The 22613-nt window shown below is 44.6% G+C and overlaps 1 protein-coding gene across 1 annotated transcript in view; it reads right to left on the reverse strand.

Moving 5' to 3' along the window:
* Window positions 1-22613, reverse strand: part of LOC145406449 (uncharacterized) — a 137817-nt gene that overhangs the window by 25229 nt on the left and 89975 nt on the right. Inside the window, exons 2-4 of the mRNA XM_080277605.1 lie at window positions 19696-19847; window positions 12355-12524; window positions 5580-5686 (exon numbers count right to left, since the gene is read on the reverse strand). Coding sequence (XP_080133731.1) covers window positions 5580-5686; window positions 12355-12524; window positions 19696-19802 — 384 coding nt within the window. The 5' untranslated portion in view covers window positions 19803-19847. The remainder of the gene's footprint in view (window positions 1-5579; window positions 5687-12354; window positions 12525-19695; window positions 19848-22613) is intronic.

Genomic DNA, 22613 nt, shown 5'->3' on the forward strand with positions numbered 1-22613 from the left:
TTTGTATTTTTTCCTTTTTCTTTCTTCCAGGGGTAAGGGCGGGGGTAAAAACAGAAAGGTAAATATAGAAAAACACTCAGAAGCCACAGATATCATCCTAGTGTAAAGCTATTCGTTAACTCCCTCTGGCACCGACGACTCACTCTCTGCTGAATTAAATTGTCTGCTGTTAAGTGGAATAGAATACTGGAATTGTTCCGGCCATGAAAGGGTTAATGGTGACTATATAAATACTGCTAGGCTCCTATGACTCACTCTAAGGCGAATAGAATATATACTAGATTTGTTCCGATCATGAATGGTTAATGGTGAGGATAGAAATATTCTCAGGCTCCTATGACTCACTCTCAGGCGAATATTCTCAAGCTCCTAGGACTGAATTAAACTGCCTACTGTTAGCTGAACCCGTATGGAAGTGCTCTCCCGACCATGTGGGTGTTAATTGAGACGATGTGAATACTTTCAGCCTCCTATTAGTCGGTTTCATCTGAACAAAATCGTCTATGTCACCTGAAATAGACACACTAGAGCTGTTCTGTTCATAAAAATCTTAACGACATTAGTGCTGCAGTGTAGGTATAGCCAACAAGCAAAGCCATCAGCTGGCAAAGTCGTCGGAACGATAATCAGACTGGTCCAATATTTTCCTGCGTGACCTAATTAACAACATATAAATCCAGTAATGAACATCAGGCCACAACAAAATTCATTTAGGCCCAGACAGGTCACTGCTGGTCTGCTTAAGTCACTCTGAGTATTGTTACATCCATTCAACTCCATCAAGACAAGAATGATCCTTCAGCCTACTTAGATCAGATCAGTTCAAGGCCTTCCACTCGGCAAATACTTGAGTCCATTTTCACCTCTGTTCAAATCCATTCAGCTCCTTCTCATCCGATTCGGCACAGTCAGATTAGTTCATCTTCATTAAGGTCATTTCACTTTCATTTAGGTCAGTTCACTTCATTTAGGTCATTTCACTTTCATTTAAGTCAGTTCACTTTATTAGGTCAATTCATCTTCATTTAGCTCAGTTACTTCATGAGGTCATTTCATTTTCATTTAGGTCGGTTCACATCATTTAGGTCATTTCACTTTTGTCTAGGTAATTTCACCTTTATTTACGTTAATTCGCCTTCATTTAGGTCACCTCAGGAATTTACCCTCTTTATGCAGAAACGTCATATTCATCACATTCTTAATACCAGAAGACTTTTATCCGGATTAGAAGGAACGCCTTTGCATGGGAGGGATTAATCGAGTGAATATCTAATCCCTCTAGTTTGAAGGGTCTCTCCTGAGCTGAAGAGAACCATGCTGGGGTAAGAAGAATAAAACAGAAAATACCCCGCCGTACTAAAGAGGATTAGTTAGGTTCATCAGTGCCCCTTAGGTCCAGTCAGGTCCAGTTAGGTTCATCAGTGTCCCTTAGGTCCAGTCGAGTCCATTTAGGTTCATTAGTGTCACTTAGATTTGTTTTATCCTCCACATGCATTTTCAACCAATCAAGTCGCCTTCAGTCCGTCTACTCTTTATTCCCCACGTTCTAGGTATGACCAGACGATTGTATGCAGCACTAAACACACCTCTAGTAATGGACGGGTCAATGACGGCTGTAGGTAACTCCTGTTCGAAGTCTCTCCAATGCTGAATAAACCCGTCCACTGGTGTCAGCAATGGAACATGAAATACGGCATCGGAGTGAAGTGGACTAGGCCATTTACTTCTAGTTACATCCAAATACCATTCATTCGGTTGAATTCAGCAAAGATTTTTGTTCTTTTGGATTCTATTTTCCTTAGCTAATTGGCAGAATAAGACGATGTTACGGCTCTACATTCTTCTCATCGTACTTTCTCGTGGCTAGTACCATGGTCTGATATTAGCCTCTTGCTACAGCTTAAGCTTTCAGGATGGAGAAATGGCAATTTTATGGCTACATAAAACGAACAGATTATAGACCAACTCAGGCCAAGTTGAGTTGAGTCAGGTTCTAACATAGGTCCACGCTGTTATGTCAGTTCAGAGCCGCCCAAGTGCATAAAGGGAACTTTCAATTCATTCAGGGTTGCAGAGATTCATTTCATTCACTCTGTTTCTTTTTACCCATGTTCAGAGATGAGTCCAGATTTATGTCATTCATATCAAGGGTATTTCAGGACCTTAAGAGTAACTCAAGTATCACTCAGATCGATTCACGTCAGTATAGATCGATTCCGATAATGTCTGCGAAGGTGTGTGCCAAAATCAGCTAATCGGTGTAACTGTCTTTGAGATTATGCCAATACATGTTATTCACGTTCTTTGAGATCTTCAGGCTCACTAGATTCATTCAGCTCGATATTATCAAGTTATACCTACACAGTATTTGCCCAAAATTTTTCCCTGTCGATAGGCTAATCATCGAGGGAAAAAAAATAACAGCGAAATGCAATGTTTCCATCACATTAATTCTGTGATTCTGATGCCATTTGTAAAATTTTGATCAATTGCCTCAACGGTTACTGAAAAACTTACTGAACAAAAAGTAGGTGAAGGGCTGAAAAAAGTGAGTGGTGTGAATTAGCTCATTATCAAAGTTTTTTTTTAACAAGGAATATCAAGATTCAACAATAGACCCACTGTCTAAGTTGCAAAAGTAAATATATGGAATGTACTCAATGCCATGTCTGACCGATACAAATGTCTGACACAACTGGATGGGCACAAATGAGGAAGCCTAGACTGACGGGCACAAGAGTACTCGCCCCCACTGGTTCCTCGGAGACTTATTTGTTAGGATGGCCAAAATGATCAGGTGAGTCCCATTCGCGATGCTACCAGGGTTCTGGCGTACGCCTGTACGGTCGGAGACAGAAGTTAGTCCAGTATGCCTCTACGTCAATTTCTTTCCTCACTGGCACATTACTCGTACAGCAGTGAGAATCATCTATGAGCAAAGAAACATACAGAGTCTCTCTTACTTAAGAAATATGATCTAGTTGAGGAAACAGAGAAGAGGAGACGAAATTTCAAGCAAAGTTTTGCCTCCAGTGGTATACGACATATGGTACGACTTACGACGTATGGTACGATTTAAAAATTTCTTGGAAAGATGATGGATGGTTTCATCATCATCATCATCATCATCCTCTTTCTGGGTAAAAATAGAATAAACAGAGTCTACAAATATGAAAATGAGATCATACAGGCATGAATGAAGTAATGTAAATTGCTGATATTTACTTCAGCAACCACAGCACAAAATAAGGCAAAGCCAATGCAGGTGAGTCGTAAACTAAAAAAAAAAAAAAAAGGCCACCCTTTGTTTGTAGCTAATTTACACCTGCCCCATCTGCTCCGCACCCAGTTTGAGTTTCTTCCTAATAACGATTTCATGTAACAGTGTTTTCTCTATACTGTGCTAATTTCTCTCTGTCTGTCTGTCTGTCTGTCTCTCTCTCTCTCTCTCTCTCTCTCTCTCTGCCTGGCTATAGTTTTCCCTATCTCCTTGTCCCTTTCAATGCCCTCCTGTCCCTGCCATGCCTTTCCCTTCCCCTGCCTCATTACTTTTCCTGCCTCCCTGCTCTTTTCCCTGCCTTCCTGCCCTTTTCCCCAGCCTTTTTTCCCTTTCCTCTACCTACTGTATCTATCCCTTTCCCTGCCCCCGTGCCCATTTTCCTGCCATCCTACCCTCCCTTGCCTCCTGATACCTTCCCCTAATCCCCTACCAATTCCCTTTCCTCCCTCCCAATCTCCTGCCTCCCTGCCAATGACCCTGTCTTTCTGCCCCTTCTCCTGCCTCCCTACTCTTTCCCCTGCCTCCCTGCCGCATCCCTTAACTCCCTGCCACTTCCCTTATCTCCCTGTCAATTCCCCTGCCTTCCTGCCCCTTCTAAAGACTCCTTACTCTTTTCCGTGTCTCTCTGCAGCTTGCCCTACCTTCTTGCCCTTTCTCCTGCACTTTACTCCTTCCCATACCTCCCTACCGCTTCACCTGCCTCCCTGACACTTCCCCTGCCCTCGTTCCACCTCTCCTGACGCCTACTCCTCCTGCCTGTGGCTTTCCCTGCCACCCTTCCAATTCCCCTGCCTCTCTACCCCTTCTCCTTCCTCCTACCCCTACTCCTGCCCCCCTACCCATTCTCTTGCCTACCTACCACTTCTCTTGCCTCCCTGCCCCTTCTCCTGCCTCCCTACCCCTCCTCCTGCCTCTCTACCCATTCTGCTGCCTCCCTGCCCCTTCTCCTGCCCCCTCTCTACTCCTTCCCCTGCCTCTCTGCCGCTTTTCGTCCCCCAGCCAATTCCCTTGCCTCTCTACTCCTTCCTCTGCCTCGCTACCGCTTCTCCTGCCTCCCTACCCCGTCCCCTGCCTCACTGTCCCCTCTTCTCCCTTTCTCCTTCTTTTCCTGCCTCATTAACAAATTCCCTGCTTAACTACTAATTTCCCTACCTCCCTATTACATTTCTGCCTTCCTCCCTCTTTTCCATCTTGTTTCACTTCCATCCAGCCTTCCCATTTCTGCCATGCTTTCTCCCTCCTTTCTTTCTAGTCCCCCTCCCCTTCCCATCTTCTTTCCTACCTCACTTCCTCCCTGCCTGTCTTGCTTTCTTAATCCATTCTTCTTTTCCTGCCATTCCCTGCCATTCTTGTTCTCCTCTTCCCTTCCTCCCTCTCTGCCATCCTACCTCCTCGTTTTGTCTCCCTTCCTTCAGCCTGATTCTTCCTCTCCATTCCTCCTTCACTGCCCCTTTGCCTTTCTTGTCCTTTCCCTACAGGCCTGCCTTTCCTTCTTCCTGCCTTCCTTCTCCCCAGTTTGTCTCATCCTTTTTATTCCACTCTTCCTTCCTGCTTCCCTTCTCCTTTCCCTGTCATCTAGTCTCTTTGTCCCTGTCCCTTCTTTTCCCTGCCTTCTTCCTTACACCCTGTCTTTGCTTGCCTTCTTTCCCCTGCCACTGTGACCTTCTCGATCCTACCGCCCTACCTACCACTCAACCTCTCCTTCTTCCTGCTTCCCATCTACTATAAGTGCCATCCTGCTTCTTTCTCTTTATCCTATGTTCCCTTCCTTCCTACCCCTTCCCCCATTCTTCTCTATGCCTTCCTTACTTTCATCTTGTCTCTCCTTTGCTCTGCCTTTATGCCACCCTTCCCTTTTCTCTGATTCTCTTCCTTTCTGCCTCCCTTCCCTCCTGTTTCCCTCCCGGCCATCCGACTTTTCCCTCTCCCCCCCCCCCACTCCTTCCTTCTTGCCATCCTTCTATTATGTTTGCCATCCTGCCTCCCCTCTTTGCCTGTGGCTGCCTCACCTGCCACTCCTCACCCTGCCGCCCTTCCAACTTCCTCGTCTTGCTTCTCCTCTTTCTGTCTCTCCTTTGCCTTGCCTACTTTCTTTTATACTTGTCATCATACCTCTTCCCTTTTACTGTGCCTGTCTCACCTGCCGTTGTTCTTTGGTCCCCTTGCTTCCTGCGTGCTTCTTTCTCTTTATCTCCCTTCCTCCACTCTCATACCTGCCTACCTCCCTGCCATCTTGTCAGCCTCTCGTCCTCCCTTCCTGAGCCTCCCCTCTCCTCCTCCATGCCTGTGCCTGACTCACCTGGCCCTCAAGCATGTGCTGTAGACTCTGCAGTGAGGCTGGGGGGCGCTGGTAGTACCGGGTCTGGGGCTGCCACAGGGAGTTAGGCGCCAAGTCGTAGTCGTCATCTGTGGACATGGAAGTAGTTATTGGTGGAGAGGTGGGGGGAGAAAGGTAGGGAGGGGTATGGAAGGTGGAGGAGGGATGAAAGGAAGTGGAGAAGTGATGGAGAAAGGTGGAGAGTGGAATGGAAGAGTTCTTTTAGTGGTGCGATGTAGTGGATAAGTCGCGGTGAGGTGAACAAGTAGAGTGTAAATGATTAGTGGTGGAGAGGAGAAGAGTTGATGGAGAAAGGTGATAGAGGGAAGCATGTTCAATATAGAAGATAGAGATGAGGCGGAGAGAGGTGGAACATCAGAATCAGGAGGTCGTGCGAGAGGTAGGGAGTATGTAGGAGGTGAAGAAAGATTACAAGGAATATAAAGGGTACAGAGGTGATGGAAAGATTTAGGGGAGTGTAGAAGATGGGGAAGTGGTGGAGAAGAATAGAGAAGGGTGTAGGAGGTGAGTGACGAGGGGATCTGCAAATGATGGAGAGAGGTAGAGTAAGATGTAGGGAGTGGGTGAAGAGGCGAAGAACCATGGAGGAAAGGGAGAAAATGGTGTGGAGAGATGAAGAAGAATGGTCGGAGAGCAAACCAGAATGAAGAGGTAAAGATGAATGATGGAGGGGCATAGAAGAATGGTAGACACATGAAGAAGTATGGAAAAGATAGTAAAAGATAGGGAAGAATGAATGATGGCATGAGTCATGGTGGGATGAAGAAGAATGATAGAGAGAAGAATGGAGAGGAGAATGATGGAAAGATGGGAGAACCTTATGGGGAAAATAATCAAGTGGTGAAGAAGAATGATGTAGAGGTGAAGAACTATCCAGAGATGGGAGCCTGTGGAGGAGGGATGGAGACGTAGAGGAAGTGGGAGAACTGGTGGAGAGAGTTGCAGAAGGGCAGGCATTCAGTGCTGGAGACCAGGGAGAGAATGGGGAGGGAGGGAGCAGGAGAAATGGTGAGATAGAAGTGAAGACGTAGTGGAAAGTGAGAGTAGCGGAAAACTAACGAAGGTAGTGGAGAGGGTGTGGAGAAGAGAAGTGTTGAAGGGATATCATTGGGTCGGAGAGGAGCAAGGAAATAGAAAAGGTGTGGTGAAGAGGTGGAAAAAAGTGCAGAGATGATGGAGAAGTGATGGTGAGCGGTTGAGAGAGGTAGGTGTTCGAGAGGGGTAGCAAAGGACTGTGGAGGAGTGGGGAAGATTGAACAAGAAGGCTAGAGAACTGATGATGTGGTGGGGAAATGTAGAAGAGAGGTGACGAGGAGGCGAAGGTAAGGAGGTGGAGACGTGTGGAAAAGTGAAGGAGAGATGGGAGGGGAGGTAGAGGAGAGAAGAGAAGTGGAGGATGGAGGAAAGTGGTAGAGTAGCGAAGAGGAGTGGAGGTGTGGCGGAGAAGTGTTAAATATGTTGTGAAGAAGAGGAAGTCAGTCGTGAGGGAAGAAGTAAAGGTGGAGATATATATTGTGGAGAGATTAGCGGTGGAGAGGAAGATGTTACCAGTGTAGGGGAGATGAGAAGAGGGAACGGTGGAGAGAAGAGGGATGCAGGGAAGAAGAGAGCAAGTGAATCCAGAGATGGCATGAAAAAAGACAGAAAAATGTGGGGAGAAGAGAGGGACTAGACTGTAGGAGAGGGAGAGAGAGAGAGAGAGAGAGAGAGGGAGAGAGAGAGAGAGAGAGAGAGAGAGAGAGGTCAAACAGGCACAAAATTCAAGCCCATAATAAAGAAATAAGGATGATGAACCCAAAGAAAATACACTGGGAAGATAAAATGAGAGATACAGGGAAACGAGACGAGACAAGTTGATAAAATAACAGATAACAGAGACGATTGACAGGGAGGGAAATAACTGATGGAGAGAATGGGGAGTGATAAAGATAATGAAGGGTTATAGGAGGAAAAGATGGGTGATAAAATGTGGGATGGTGAACTGGAGAGTTAAAGGCAAGGCAAGAACAGGAGGGTGTATCAGAGAGAGAGAGAGAGAGAGAGAGAGGGGGGGGGGGGAAACCTCATATAATTATAATAATCAGTGGACGAAATGAGGATGGAAAGAACGAAAAGGAATCAAATGAAGGCGGGGGAAAGAAGGAAGGAAGGAATGGTGGAGAGGAAGGAAGGATGAGAAGAAAGAAAGAATGAAGGAGGGGATAATGGAAGGAAGGAATATGATGAGAAGGAGGGGATAATGGAAGGAAGGAATATGATGAGTATGGCAAAACTGTACAGCCGAAACCAAAGAGTGTATCAAGGCAGGAATGTGGAGGGGTCGGTCCTCATTTACCAAGGATCTTAACCCCTTGAATGGTGATGGAGGGGGAGGCCTTCACGTGGTGGCATCGATATAGCTGGAGAGTTCTGCTGACTGGTTATACAGGCGTCCCTCACCTCCCTCCCTATCCCCCAGAAGGAGGATGGTGGACCGTAAGCGAGAAGGAAGTTAAGCCCGCAGGTTATTTGGGTTACATTTAGAGGAGGTTGGAACCAAAAATACTTCCACCTCTACTAAGCCCTGAATCCAATAGCCTATGTTTTCTAGCTTATTCTGCCTAACTCTGGACGATTTTAAGACAGCTGCGGATAGAGCCCTGGTAGTGAAGAGATTACTGAAGGTTGTATGTAACTTCTCCAGTTCAAAAACTCTTCCCCTTAACCGAGTACAACTGAATTAGAGATAGCAAATATAAAATAAAGAACACTCCATGAGACTCATAAGGCTAACTACACTAACGCATCTTACATTCTGTTACTGAGGCCAGCAAGGGATTGTATGCTGCGTTGGAGAGGCTTTTCAGATTGGAGGATTTAAGTATACCTGTTACCATCGTTAATCCTTTTAGTGCCACTGGGTGATAGTATCAAGAATAAAGTATAAAATTACGTCATAGGATTGAAGAGCTTGTCCAATTTGTGCGATAAAACAAGTCTCCATAAGTTTACTGTTATCATTATTTTTGTTATTCTTCAATTTAATATTTACTTCGGCAGTGAAGTGTGTGGTAACCGTATGAGACAAGACAACATTATAAATAGAAAGTTTTACACACAACTTCAGCTCAAGAAAAATTTAAACATGGAACCTGAAGAGTTTGAGAAAGGGAGGAGGATAAAGAGGGAGAAATCTTGCTCTGGATATGAAAGAAAATAATACTGTGAATGCAGGAGAAGAAAGGAGAAAAGGTATGATGGAAAGGGAAGAGGGAAAAGGAAAAGGAAAAAGGCAAAGAAACTGTGATTGGAGAAGAAGTAGCAAGGAAGGAGGAAAACATGGGAATCACGGAATGGAATGAAGGAGGATGGTGAAAAGGAAGGAAGGTAAGAAAACTGCTGCTATAATGGAAGCGAAGAGAAGAATGAAGGAGACGTTTAAAAATGAAGGATATGACGGAAGGAAGGAAAGAAGGAAGGAAGACGGAATCAAAAGAAAACAAATTACCAATATTAGTTTTCATGTATATACAGAAATGAGAGTGAAAAATAACTAAAAAAAAAAAAAAACAGCGAGGGAACTCTGATAATGCTAGACAAACTGATCATCAAGGCATGCAAGGGAAAATTTAGATTAAACTTGAGAGAGAGAGAGAGAGAGAGAGAGAGAGAGAGACAGACAGACAGACAGACAGACAGAGACAGAGATTCCTCTTGCTATATATGTTAGGAGAAAAAGAAAAGAAGTGCATAGAAGGAGAAAGAGAGTGGGAACAAGAAAGAAGGAAGGATGACAGGTGAAAAGAAGAGGAATGGAGGAGGGGGAGGGGACAGGAAAGGTGAAGGAAGTGAGATCGTTAAATATACAAGGAAAGAGGAGAAGGAAGCGAGAAATAAGAAGAAAGAATGGGCGGTAGATGCAATGAAGAGGAGGAGGAGGAGGAGGAGGGAAGAAAGAGACAGGCAAACTGAGGAAGAGGAAATGGACTGAATGTAAGAGGACAACGGGCAGAGAGAAGAGATGGAGGAAGAGGATGAGGGGGACAAGAAGAGAGACAATCCCACGCTGAATAAGTAGGAAGAGATAAAGGAGGAAGATGACGATGAAGAGGAGGTAAAGGAAGAGCAGGAGAGGTTTAACAATCAAGAAATAATCATAATAATAATAATAAGAAGAAGAAGAAGAAGAAGAAGAAGAAGGAAAAGGTGATTATGATGATGACGATAAGAGAAAAGCAGAATGAGGAGGAAAAGGAGAAAGAGAAGGAGCAAACGAAAGGCGAAAAATAGACGAGCAAGAAATGAAAACAGAAAAATAACCAGAGGGAGCGCAGACTACAAACAGACAAGAAGACAGAAAGATAGGCAGATAAACAGGCAAAAACGAGGAAAAATTAGAAGTAGAAGAAGAGGAAGTAGAAGAGGAAGAAGAACAGGAGGAGGAGGAGGAGCAAGAGGAGGCAAAGAGGACAGGTTACAAATATATCATCTGCTCCATTCCCTCGTTTGGGTGAAAATTCTCGTTATTTGCTCCAATCTCCTCCTCATCTGGTAGTTAGTGTTTTTAGACGATAAATTTGCATGATCAGGAGGGCAAGTACTATTATTATATTGTAAAGTTATGCGATAAGTGGGTGGACAATCGGCCGTGCCTAAGTATCCCGGCCTCTGAGTGAGGGCCGGAGAGGGAGCCTGCACGGAAAAAGGATTATATAAACACATACCCCTCTCCCCAGGCCACCGTGTACCCCATCCCAGTCACTTACCCTCAGTGACATCGTTGTACAGAGAGTAGTAGCAGTAACTGTAACTCCAGGTCCATCTGAATGTAAACCTGCTAGACTGCAGAGTGAAGGTAACCCCCTCCTGCAGTCCACCATCCCCTTGCATGCAGAGGATGGGGTGGGAGTTGAGGGGCGTTTGCATAGCCAGGCTGTGGAGTCGTCCAGCTATGTCAGTGCCCCCGCGCGAAGGCGCTATTCTAAAGCACCGTTGTTCAAACACATGCCCCCAAAACTACCAAGTACCGTCCGCGTCACCTACCCTTTGTGACAAAGTCGTGCAAAGAAAAAGAATTTTATAGTCATATACGTCTCCCCCTCTTTCAGCCACCTTGTATCCCGTCGTAGTCACTTACCCTCTGTGACAATATCGTAGTCAGAAACCACGGTTCCTGCGACACCCGAGGGAACAAGAGGTGATGAACATATGCCCCTCTGGTCGGGAGGTGACTGTGATAGTTCCGGCGTCCCACAAGCTGCTGGAAGAACCACTTGAGGGAAGGGAAGGGAGAGTGGGAGAGGAAGGGGGAGGGGGAGGATCGGATGTAATATGCTAAACTCCCGACCACAGAACTTCCCTCCCTCCCTCCCTTCCTCAATCTCTCCTTCTCGCTTCCATCATCCCTCCTCCCTTCCTCCTTCTCCATCTCCTTCCCTTCATTTCTTCCTGCCTTTCTTTGCTCTCTCCCTCTTCCTTTGGTTTCTCTTCTCTCTTTCTCTTGCTTTTTCCTTTTCTTTTTTTTATATATATTAGACGAAAGAGAGGGGAGGGACACCAAGGAGAAAGAAAAAGGGGAGGAAAAAGAAATGGAGGAAAGAGGAGACGAAGAGAGAGAAGAGAGGAGGGAGGAAAGGAGAGATAAGAAAGGATGGACGAAAGAAGAGAAAGAGGAAAGGGAGGTAGAGAGGAGAAAGAGGAGGAGGGAGGGAAGAAACGAGGGAGAGAGAGGGAAGGTAAAGGGTGGGAGGGAGACAGGGAGGGAGGGAAGGTTGAAGGAAGAAATATTGAAGGTTTTACGTGTGGGAAGAAGTGTGTGTGTGTGTGTGTGTGTGTGTGTGTGTGTGTGTGTGTGTGTGTGTGTGTAAGAGAGAGAGAGAGAGAGAGGGAGAGAGAGAGAATATGTAAGTGCGTCTGACACTGTAAGAAAATCAGAGTTAATGAAGTGTGTGAGACAGTGAGAGAGAGAGAGAGAGAGAGAGAGAGAGAGAGAGAGAGAGAGAGAGAGAGAGAGAATGTGAGAAAGTGAGAGAGTGTGAGAGAGGCAGTAATAGTTCGGTGTGAAATTGTGTCTGGGTGTGAGAAAATTAGAGTGAGAGGATTAGAGAGAGGATGAGTGTGTATTTGAGAGGATTAGAGAGAGGGTGAGTGTGTATTGGGCATCTTGGGAGGGGACGTGAATGTGAAAATAAGAGGGTGTGAGAGTAAGAAAATTAGAGAGAATGAGTAAGAAAATGAGAGGGTGTTGAGAAAGCGTTAGAGAGAGAGAGAGAGAGAGAGAGAGAGAGAGAGAGAGAGAGAGAGAGTATAGTATGACGTTTGAGAAATAGCATTTGAGAGAATGAAAAATGAGTGTGAGAAAGTGACAGGGCGTGAGGAAGTGTGAGAAAGTATGCTTGGATATGAGAAAATGAGAGAGAGGGTGTGTGAGAAAGTGTGAGAGAGAATGCTAATTTGGGAAAATGAGAACGAAGGGGGATGTGAGTGAGTGTGAAGCTGAGGTAAGTTGTGATAACCTAATATTCCTACGTAAATATGGATGTAAGTATGACCAACCTCTGATACTCATATATATAGAGGTATTTTGGCTGACAATCTGAAACCCGGGCAGAGACAACGTATCAAGTGGTTCGTCCAACAGTTTGTGGGGCACCGGAGCTATCACAGTCACCTCCCGACCAGAGGATCATAAGTTCGTCACCTCTTGTTCGCCCGGGTGTGCAGTGTGGTTTCTGACCATCCCATCCCAGTTACCTACCCTCTGTGACAATGTCGTTTCCTTGGAGCTGAGGCCACATCGGATTTGGACGGCTCCGTAAGGATTCTGGAAGGATGGGCGTGTAGTTACTAAGAGCCAAGTCCGACCGTTGTCGCTCGATTATGGATCTGGACTCGTCCCTCTGATACGCTGGTCCCGACGATGACCGCCTGTGGTAAGGAGAGGAGCACCTGGGATGTGGTGAATGGACCCAGAGGGGTAGAGAGTGAGGGAAGAGGGAAGGGGAGAGTGTGTTGGGATAGAAGACAAAGAAAGTGAGGAGGATTAATTTTGGTAAGAGAGAGAGAGAGAGAGAGAATATGTGTGTGTGTGTGTGTGTGTGTGTGTGTGTGTGTGTGTGTGTGTGTGTGTGTGTTTGAACTAAAGTCACTGGAAATAAGTGAAATAAATTAAGGTTATCTAACTCATATACTCCGGACTCCGAGATGGTGGGTGAGGGTAGAGGATGACTGGGAGTATAGTGTCTCGATAATGTCCATGTAAATGCAGCAACAAGAACAACAACAACAACAACATCAACAATTCTGCTACTACTACGATGCTATAACTACAACAACAACAACTATTACTACTACCACTACGACTACCGCTACTACTACTACGACGACGACGACCACGACCACTACTGCTACTTCTGCATAACAATAATAATAATAATGATAATAGCAGCAGCAGCAGAAGTAGTAGTAGTAGTAGTAGTAGTAGTGGTAGTAGTAAGAATAATAAAAATGTTAAGAATAACTGAATTTTTTCCTGACTGGCATTATATTGTAGCCTTGATGTATTGCTTTAAATCACCATTCAAGATAGACAGGGCAATTTTACGCCAGGTTAGAGCGAAGAGAGTATTTTAAGTTCAGTTCATTCAACCAGCACACTGATTATTTTTGGCCGGTGTGTGGTAATGCAGCGTAACTCACATAGCTGTTTGTCAGTAGCCGATCTAAAATGTCTGAGCTGATACTTACCCGGTGGGTGAGTATAACGCATTTAACTGGGAGATAATATTGGCACTAAGCGCTTCCATAAATATTGCTTTTATTTTCTGTTACCCAGATAATAGGGCATTCATCCGAGGAGAGTGTCAGTACCTTCAGTCCCCGGTGGTCGTCCCAGGATGATGTCACTATTGGCTACTAAACACCAACATTTAGCTCAGTTGCGGTAGTGTCGTTATATTAATTGTTGAGGCAAAGTATCCACCAAATCAAAATAAAAAACGATTCTGCCTGAGAGATTAACTTTTTTTGTTATGATATCGGTACCATACATAAAACTGGTGATGATTGAGACTTTTTTTTTTTTTTCGGGGAGGGGGGTGGTTCAAGCTGTGTTCCCCTTCTTCAAATAAGGACTAAGGCGTTGCCCCTGGTTAGAGGACTTAGGTTTAGAGGGTGTTATGACCGGATACCCTTCCTGATATCTACCAGTGACTCTTGGGTGGACTCGAACCTCCGACTCTTCGGCCAGAGCGAAGCACTCTAACTCACTGAGCCACGGATGCTAAGAAGTGGGTGCATATATTTTTTTAAGATGAAAAAGAAACAGGTACTACTAAACACCCATACAGATACATGTATGATCAGACCGCTAATCTACATACGCTATCGATAAGGCACCTAAAACGACAAATGCACTATTAAAAATCTTAAGGCGATACCTAGAATACCGAAGCACCGTAAAAGATAACTGGAATATCAGTGTAAATATTTATCTGTCTGTCTATCTATCTATCTTTCATCCTGCTTTCGACGTCTTGAACCCTAATCAGGACAAAACGCAACGCCCTAGAAAATAAAGGCCCTTTTCTGAAACAGGTGCTTAATTATTCAGATAAAAATAAATCTTGGCTATCAAACTCTTCCAAAAGAATCGTAAATTACCGAGCAACAGGGAAGAAACAGGATGTATGAACCAAATGGATTAACAAACATATTAAAAAGAAAATGAACTACTGCATCAAACATTTAAAAAACAAAACAAAAAAACAAGTGAGAAAAGTGAGCCAATCATTTCGAGCAAAGAAAACAAAGCTAACGAGAAAAACAATATGCAGCAACTGCATATACCATTACTTTAAAAGAAAAACCTCTTCGCGCTCGCACACACACACACACACACACACACACACACACACACACACACACACACACACACACACACACACACACACACACACACACACACACAAATCAACAGGGCAGATATGATACAAAAGCCATGAAATCCAAACAATATAAAAAATAAACACACACACACATACACACACACACACACGCACATGAACAAATACACAAAACATTTACACGTACAAAGAAGCAGAGCAGTTACTATATAAATCTACGAAATCAACACATAAGAAAATAAACACACACACACACACACACACACACACACACACACACACACACACAGGACGACAATCAGGAAAAGACAGGAGTGAAAGGAGAAATAAATTCCTCTGCTACTCATTCTCCCTTCTCCCATTCCTCCCCCTCTGCATACTGACTTCTTCCCACTTCTCTCTCTCTCTCTCTCTCTCTCTCTCTCTCTCTCTCTCTCTCTCCGCTGCAACAATCCCTCTCCCTCATGCCACTCTCTCACTGCACTCCCCTTCCTCACTTCACTCCCTTTGCTCACTGCAATCCCCCTTCACTGCTTTCCATTCACTTTGCCTTCCTCTCCTTCACTGTACTTCCCCTTAGTTACCTCCTCTTTTCACACACACACACACACACACACACACACACACAAATTACAGTAGGTCAGACTTGTGTGCCTGCGCGCGCGCTTGTGCGTGCGTGCGTGCGTGCGTGCGTGTGTGTGTGTGTGTGTGTGTGTGTGTGTGTGTGTGTGTGTGTGTGTGTGTTTCATTCTCTCATATTTCTTGACTTGGTAAAGAGAAAGGGTTTGTACTGAGAGAGAGAGAAAGAGAGAGATACTCGTATGTCGTCTAAGCATTATCACTTTGGGAGAGACCTCTTGTAGTGCGCAGATTAAAAAACCAGCTCCATTAATTCCCCTCACTATAATTAAACCTGGAAAACAGCCCAGCCATGTCATTAAAACAAAAATGATAAAGCTACAAGGGGCGACGAAAAGATGATTGCCAGACAAGATGCTAAAGAAACGAAAATGAATGATACGTTTAGGTGGGCGAAATCTGAGAACGTAATAGTAAAATGAAAAGTAAAATAACAAATCGAAAATAACCTCAATGTATAAGAGAGAAATGGGAGTATCAGATGAACAGAGAGTTACAGGAGATGAAAGAAATGGTGGTGATGATGATGATGATGATGAGGAGGAGGAGGAGGAAGCGGAGCAGGAGGAGAGAAGGAAGAAAGAGAAGAGGAGGAGATGGACAAGGAGGAAAAAGCAATGGATGAAGAAAATGATAATAACAGTGTAATGATGATGATGATGATGATGATGATGATGAAAAGAGGGGGAGGGAAGAGAGAAAAAGATGGTGATGATAATGATAATGATGATGAAAGGAGGAGGAGGAGGAGGAGGAGGAGGAGAGAAATAAAAAGATGATGGTGATAGGAAGAGAAGGTGACTAAAAAGGTGTGGTGCGTGGCGGGGACCTTGAGTATGGCGTGACGTCACAGTGTCTGGCTTGTGGTCTGGCCAACGTCATGAGACAGGACATAGTGCCCTTCTGTCCCGCCCTCCCCTCCCCCCCCCCTGCCCTGCCCTCCCCTGCCCTTTGCTATGAGAGGTGGAGGAGGCATGGTACGAGCTGGGGGGAGGGGGTCGCACCATGAAGTGTGAGGCCAATGTGGGAGGCTTTTACCATGAGGGATGAGACGTATATGGGAGGCCTGAATCATGAGTGATGAAAAACGCTGACATGGAGGAGACCCCTATCGTGAGGCAGAACACATCACTCCTCTGTCCTGCCCTCCCTTGCCCAGTCCTCTACAATGAGAGGTGAAGTAGAGAGCATGGCAGGAGGGGGCTTCTACCATGTGATCTGGAGGATGTATAAGAGATGTCTTGTACCATGAAGTACAACATAGTGTCTCTTTTTTTCCTGCCCTTCCCTGCTCTGCCATGTCTTTCCCTGACGTGCCCTTCCGTCTGCCATGACAAGTGAGCAAGTTGGGGAGGAGGGGGAAGGGAAGAGGCGGGATTGCATCATGACAGGTGACGGTGATATAATGTGGGACTTGTACCATGAGAATATATAGTGCATCTTTTCCGTGTCTTGTACGGCCCTTCCCTACCCTACCATGTCTTCCCCTGCCTAGCTCTGTTCTGCGTTTTATCGTGGGAGGTGAAGGATGCAGCCTGGGGGGAGGGGACTTCTACCACAAGAGATTACGATAATGTGGGAGAACTGTACCATGAGACAAAATATAGATCCTTGCCGTGCCTGTCAACTCCCCGACTCCCCCCCCCCTTTAACCATGAGAGGAGATGACGGGGCATAGGAAAAGAGGATCTTCTGTCATGAAGGATTAGGGGAATATGACGGGTAACTTCACCATGATAGCTGCAGGAGACAAGAGAAGCGACATATACCACCGTTGATCCCATATTGCTCCATATAAACAAAAGCGTAGGGACCAAGGCCAGGCTACTCAGTCCCGACAGGTAAGGCAATGGTGACCAACCTTATTGGCCCCTGAGTGGCAATGCGTGAGCAACAAACTCCAACCACCCCTCAGACTTAAAAAAAAAAAAAAAAAAAAAAATAGAAGAAGGAAAAACTATAGAAAAAAAAATCCTTGCACCAAATTACATGTATCCTCTGTACATGAAATATCTGTAACAGCTGGACTTGAACTGCAGTGGGTTGAAGACTGGGGGGAAACTAATCTGGGGAAGCGATCTCCAAAGAGATGCCGCCCGGGGAATATAAGATTTTTGATACGCAGAACTTGTGCATAATGGCAGTGTGACGGGCAAGCCATGAGCGCTACCAAGCTCAGTGTGGCACGGGAGAAGGAGTGGAAAAGTGGCACAATGGATGCATCTTCATCTGAGCATTTCCCATTAAAGTATCTGTAAAACTAGAGGAGCACTCGGTGGAGATCGTCTCTCCGACAAGGACAACTTGATTTCCAAACCACTCTTCATAAAGGGTTAGGTTTTCTCATCACTGATTAGGGTTTCGCAAAAAGTGTTTTCGGGATCCAGAATCTGTAATACGACCCGGATCGGTCCCAGAAGTTAAATCGATTGTTCTCTGGGACATGGGTTATCTACCCACCAAATTTGCTCCAAATCTTTCTTTTAATTTTTTTAGTAATCTTGCTAACAGACAAACAAACTAATAAACAAATAAACAGGGGTGGAAACATACCCTTCTTGTCAGAGAGAATAATGCTCGGGAGGCAACATTCCTTCTTAGTGGTAGGGGAGGTAGTTCATTTGTAAATGATGAAATATTAATTATTCTTAGAGCTTTGTCCTAAATTTTGTCCAGTTGCTCTAGTGCAACCTCTCCACATCCACATCAAAAGGCCGAGCAATATTCAAGCTAAAAGGTCACAGGACTCTTGTGAGTTATAGCTAACTGCTGGTCAATAAGGAAGTTACGGACTCCGTAAAATAATCTTAGTTATTTTCAGCCGGTTTCAGCAAGTTATCTAAAGTGAGAGGTCCTGTTGAGGGTACTGTTAAGCAAAACACCCAGAACTTCAATACTTTTATAGACAGGAATAACGGTTGGATTGAGTGTAACATAGGAATCAGGCAGTATCTGTATATTAGTAAACTTAATACATTTGGCTTTGTTAGCATTAAATGAAACAATGTTATTTTGTCCCCACTCAGCGATCATAGATAAGTCTTGGTCTATGACGTCTGTTGTGCTGAGCTGGGAGTTAAAGATATGAAAATTTGTGAATGGGTGGATAAATGTAAAGGAACTGTGATGTGTTGAGTTATATGCATACTCGTATGTGTAAATGGGATAACTGGTTACAGAAAAGAGATCACTAATGTGACTGAGGAACAAGGCTGGGGCAAGAACTAATCCTTGGGCACACCGGCACTGATTAAATAGAAACTTGAATACACTCACACACATTTACGCTTATCTTCCTATTCCTGAGATATGAGGAGATCAGTGGAGAAAAGAAGATGATAGACTGTAGCAAGGGTTCCATCCAGCTGGAGCACCTTTCCCAACTAAACCACCAGACGTCATTTGGTTATATGATTACCACCTACGAAGGAAATGGTTTTCTGGTATACAGGAAAGCATTTTGCCCGTCTCTCTGTGTACAGTCACCAGGAAAGAGAGAGAGAGAGAGAGAGAGAGAGCACTACAATGAGTGATCCGATGATGGGTGGGCCCACCTACCACCATACTGTACACCAAGAGGTAGAATATTGTGTTTCTTTTCTCTCTTCTGCCTTCCACACCCTGAGTCATGAGAGGTGAGGAGTACATGGAGGGGGGCCTGTGTCATGAGAGGTGAGGGGCTCATGGAGGGAGCCTGTCATGAGAGGTGAGGGGTACATGGAGGGAGCCTGTCATGAGAGGTGAGGGGTACATGGAGGGGGGCCTGTGTCATGAGAGGTGAGGGGTACATGGAGGAAGCCTGTCATGAGAGGTGAGGGGTACATGGAGAGGGGGCCTGTGTCATGAGAGGGGAGGGGTACATGGAGAGAGGTCCTGTGTCATGATAGGAGTGGGAGATATGGCAGAAGACATGAGCCATGAGGGGCGAGGAGGGAATTCATATCATGAGAGATGAGTAGAATTACAGGAAAATAAAGAGATGAAGAAGAAGAAGAAGAAGAGGAGGAGGAGGAGAGTGATGCGTGGGAGATGACCTGTATCATGAGAGCTAAGTATGGTCAGCACAAGAACGGTTCTGTGTTTGCGAGTGTTTGATTAATTAGTCTGGTGTCAAGAAGGAACAGATGGTCGCCGATTAGGACGTGAATGAACTCCCACAGTATTCACCATTAGATTACAGTCATCATCATCATCATCATCATCATCATCATCATCATCATCATCATCGCATTTCCGTATGTCATCCTATCATTATGTATACACCATCATCACCATCACTGCCATTGCCACCTTTATCATTATTGCCACCACCTCAACCATCATCATCATCATCATCATCATCATCATCATCATCATCACCATCTCTTCGTTGCTCATCACACTACCAATAATACTCCATCATGACCATTAAAGACCTTTGTGTAGTGGCTTAGTTATAATGAGTGTAGTTCTCCCACTTCACCACACCTGCCACCATCACTATCACCACCATCCTCATTATCGTCATCATTACAGTTATCCTCCTCCTCCTCCTCTTTATGATCCTCTCTACCAACCTTCGTGTGGTGGCGTAGTTATGACGAGTGTTGTCCTCTCCACCCACCACACCTGCCACCATCATCACCATCACCACCACTGCAGTCACCACACGCATAGAAGTCATGGGGCCTCGTCAACAATTAGGGAAACCTTCCAAAGTTCCACACCTCTGTAATGCAAGAGAAAAGGGCAATCATTATCATCATCATCATCATCATCATCATCATCATCATCATCTTCATTAACATCGGCATTGTCCTTTTCCGCACCTAAGGACTGGATGACAAAAGAGGGAATTTACAACTGATGCAATAAAGAACGGGCACTCTCTCTCTCTCTCTCTCTCTCTCTCTCTCTCTCTCTCTCTCTCTCTCTCTCTCTCTCTCTCTCTCTCTCTCTCTCTCCCAGCGATGACATCATTAATAAAATATTTTCTTTCTACCATCAGACAGTTTTACTCAATCTGTCTTATTATCTCATTCAGTTCGATTACTACTTTTATGCTGTCATCTTGCTACCACCAGATTTACTTAGTTTAAGGGAGATATCTGGTAGTGCTGAGGCTGGAAATAATCTCCATTAACCTTTTACTGTAGCTTTCTCCCCAGCCGGCTAAGTTCATCTGGCTGTAGTAACAAGTGAGTATCATTATTATTATTATCATTATTATTATTGTTATTTTTCGGTAGCGAAGGTGTTAAGAATGGGAATTAAGAAATGTGGTTGGAATAGAATCACACAATATTTTTTTTTTATTTCTTTCCTAAAATGACATGTTTTATAGTATTATCATTGTAACCTCTAGGCGATTACATATATAGTAATTCTGGACCAATTTTTCAATCTGAGGTAGTTAGATACAGCCTTAATTAATATCCTCATAACTCTTCCCAAGTTGAATAAGAGCATCTAATGGTGGTTTTGGTATAATCAGACAGCCGTCGTCTTAATGCAAACGTCAACAGTGGGCCTCCAGACTCAGTTCAGTTTTTAGACCATTCAGGTAAAATTCACCCACCTGACTCATAACAACTGTGCAACAAAACACATTTTAGGAATGATTTTCGATGGCTTATGAGACAACATAGCACATTTTTTAAGCAATTTATTTTTTACCTCTTATATCTTACTAAACCCATTATATGTCACTGATGTAAGGTATGTCAGTAGTGAAAATGCATAAACAGCATATAATTGAATGTTAAGGAGTAATCTGCAAAATATATTGGTAAGGAAGAGGCGCCACCGTGTTCACTATGTCAACAAGAACGCGCCGCTAAGGGACATCGTGACATCTCATTCCCAGCAATTTATTATACACATTTCACTTGACATCCTTTAATACAATATTCAAGCAAGCTATATAACAATTAAACCCTGGAATCGAAACGACGTTATCTGTGTTTATTCTTACAATCTCACAATGACATTATGCATCCTACGAGAGATCCGTCGTATTGTTGTTTTTGTTGTGACATTAAAGGGTAACTACAAACAACTCAGAGCGAGCATATCTCCACCAATGCCATTGTCATTAAGAAGGATCTGGATCCGGATCCGTGGAGATATTGTGTGGAATATATAGGATTCTGATCCTCACCAAAATTCAGTTGATTGTTCCTTGACCCATAGCCCACTCTTCCACAAAATTTTACTGAAATTCATTAAGAACTTTTGCGGATATTATACATAGAATCCGGATCCGGATCCGGATACCCCTACCCCCCCAAAAAAAATAGTAAATTCTTTCTTGGCTTATTGCCCACCTTTCCACCAAATTTCATTGAAATTCATTGAGAACTTTTGGAGATACCGTCTGGAGAAACAGACAGTGAAACGTGGGTGAATACAAAACCTCCTTCAACTTCGTTGGCGGAGGCAATGAAGGCAACATCTGATCCATCTAACTCGAAAAAATAATCCCAAGCAGTATAAGACTGTCTTAAGCTCAAGAACTGGATGAGAAAATCGTGCTGGAAATGAAGTGCTTAAAGAAATGAAACATAAAGATGAATATGAGGTCGTAATCAACAAACTCTAAAAATTATACTATAATCCTGTGTGTGTGTGTGTGTGTGTGTGTGTGTGTGTGTGTGTGTGTGTGTGTGTGTGTGTGTGTGTGTGTGTGTGTGTGTGTGTGTGTGCGAGTGTGTGATGCACCCAAAACTGGGACTAGGATTTAGATGAAACTTGGCAGGGTGGAAGGATATTAGTCCCAGATGGGTCAGTTTCAGTTTCATGTCGACTGATATTATCTGAAGGAGCGTTTTGGCCTCTAATAATTGTCTCCTTTGGTGTTGCAATACGTGCATGTGGAAGAGGAGGCTGGGCAATTTCGTGGAGTTTCACACGTCTTTGCAGAGAGAGAGAGAGAGAGGGGAGGGGTTGTTCATGTACACTATCATGTCTGTTACTTCACTGGTGCTACGAACAAACACTTTTATTCAGCAGAAAATGGTGGCAGCTGTGGTGGTGGTGGTGGTGGTGGGAGAAGCTGTGGTGTTGGTGGTGGTGGCAGCTGTACTGGTGGTGGGGGTAGCTGTGATGGTGATGGTGGTGGTGATAACTGTGCTGGTGTTGGTGCTGGTGGTAGCTGTGATGGTAGTGGTGGCTGTGGCTATGGTTGTAGCTGTGGTGGTGGTTGTAACTGTGGTGATGGTAGTAGATGAGGTGGTGGTGGTGACTGCAGCTGTGATGATGGCGGTGGTGGTGGTAGCTGTGATGATGGCGGTGGTGGTGGTAGCTGTGATGATGGCGGTGGTGGTGGTAGCTGTGATGATGATGGTGGTGGTAGCTGTGGTGGGGGTGGTGGTGGTAGCTGTAGTGGTGGTGGTGGTGGTAGCTGAGATGATGATGATGGTGGTCGTAGCTGTAGTTGTGGTAGTGGTGGTAGCTTTGAAGGTGGTTGTTGTAGCTGTGGTGTTGGTGGTGGTTG

This window comes from Coenobita brevimanus, chromosome 70 (genome assembly GCF_032717465.1).
Source record: "Coenobita brevimanus isolate Jiangsu-jjx chromosome 70, ASM3271746v2, whole genome shotgun sequence".
Classification (NCBI taxonomy): domain Eukaryota; kingdom Metazoa; phylum Arthropoda; class Malacostraca; order Decapoda; family Coenobitidae; genus Coenobita; species Coenobita brevimanus.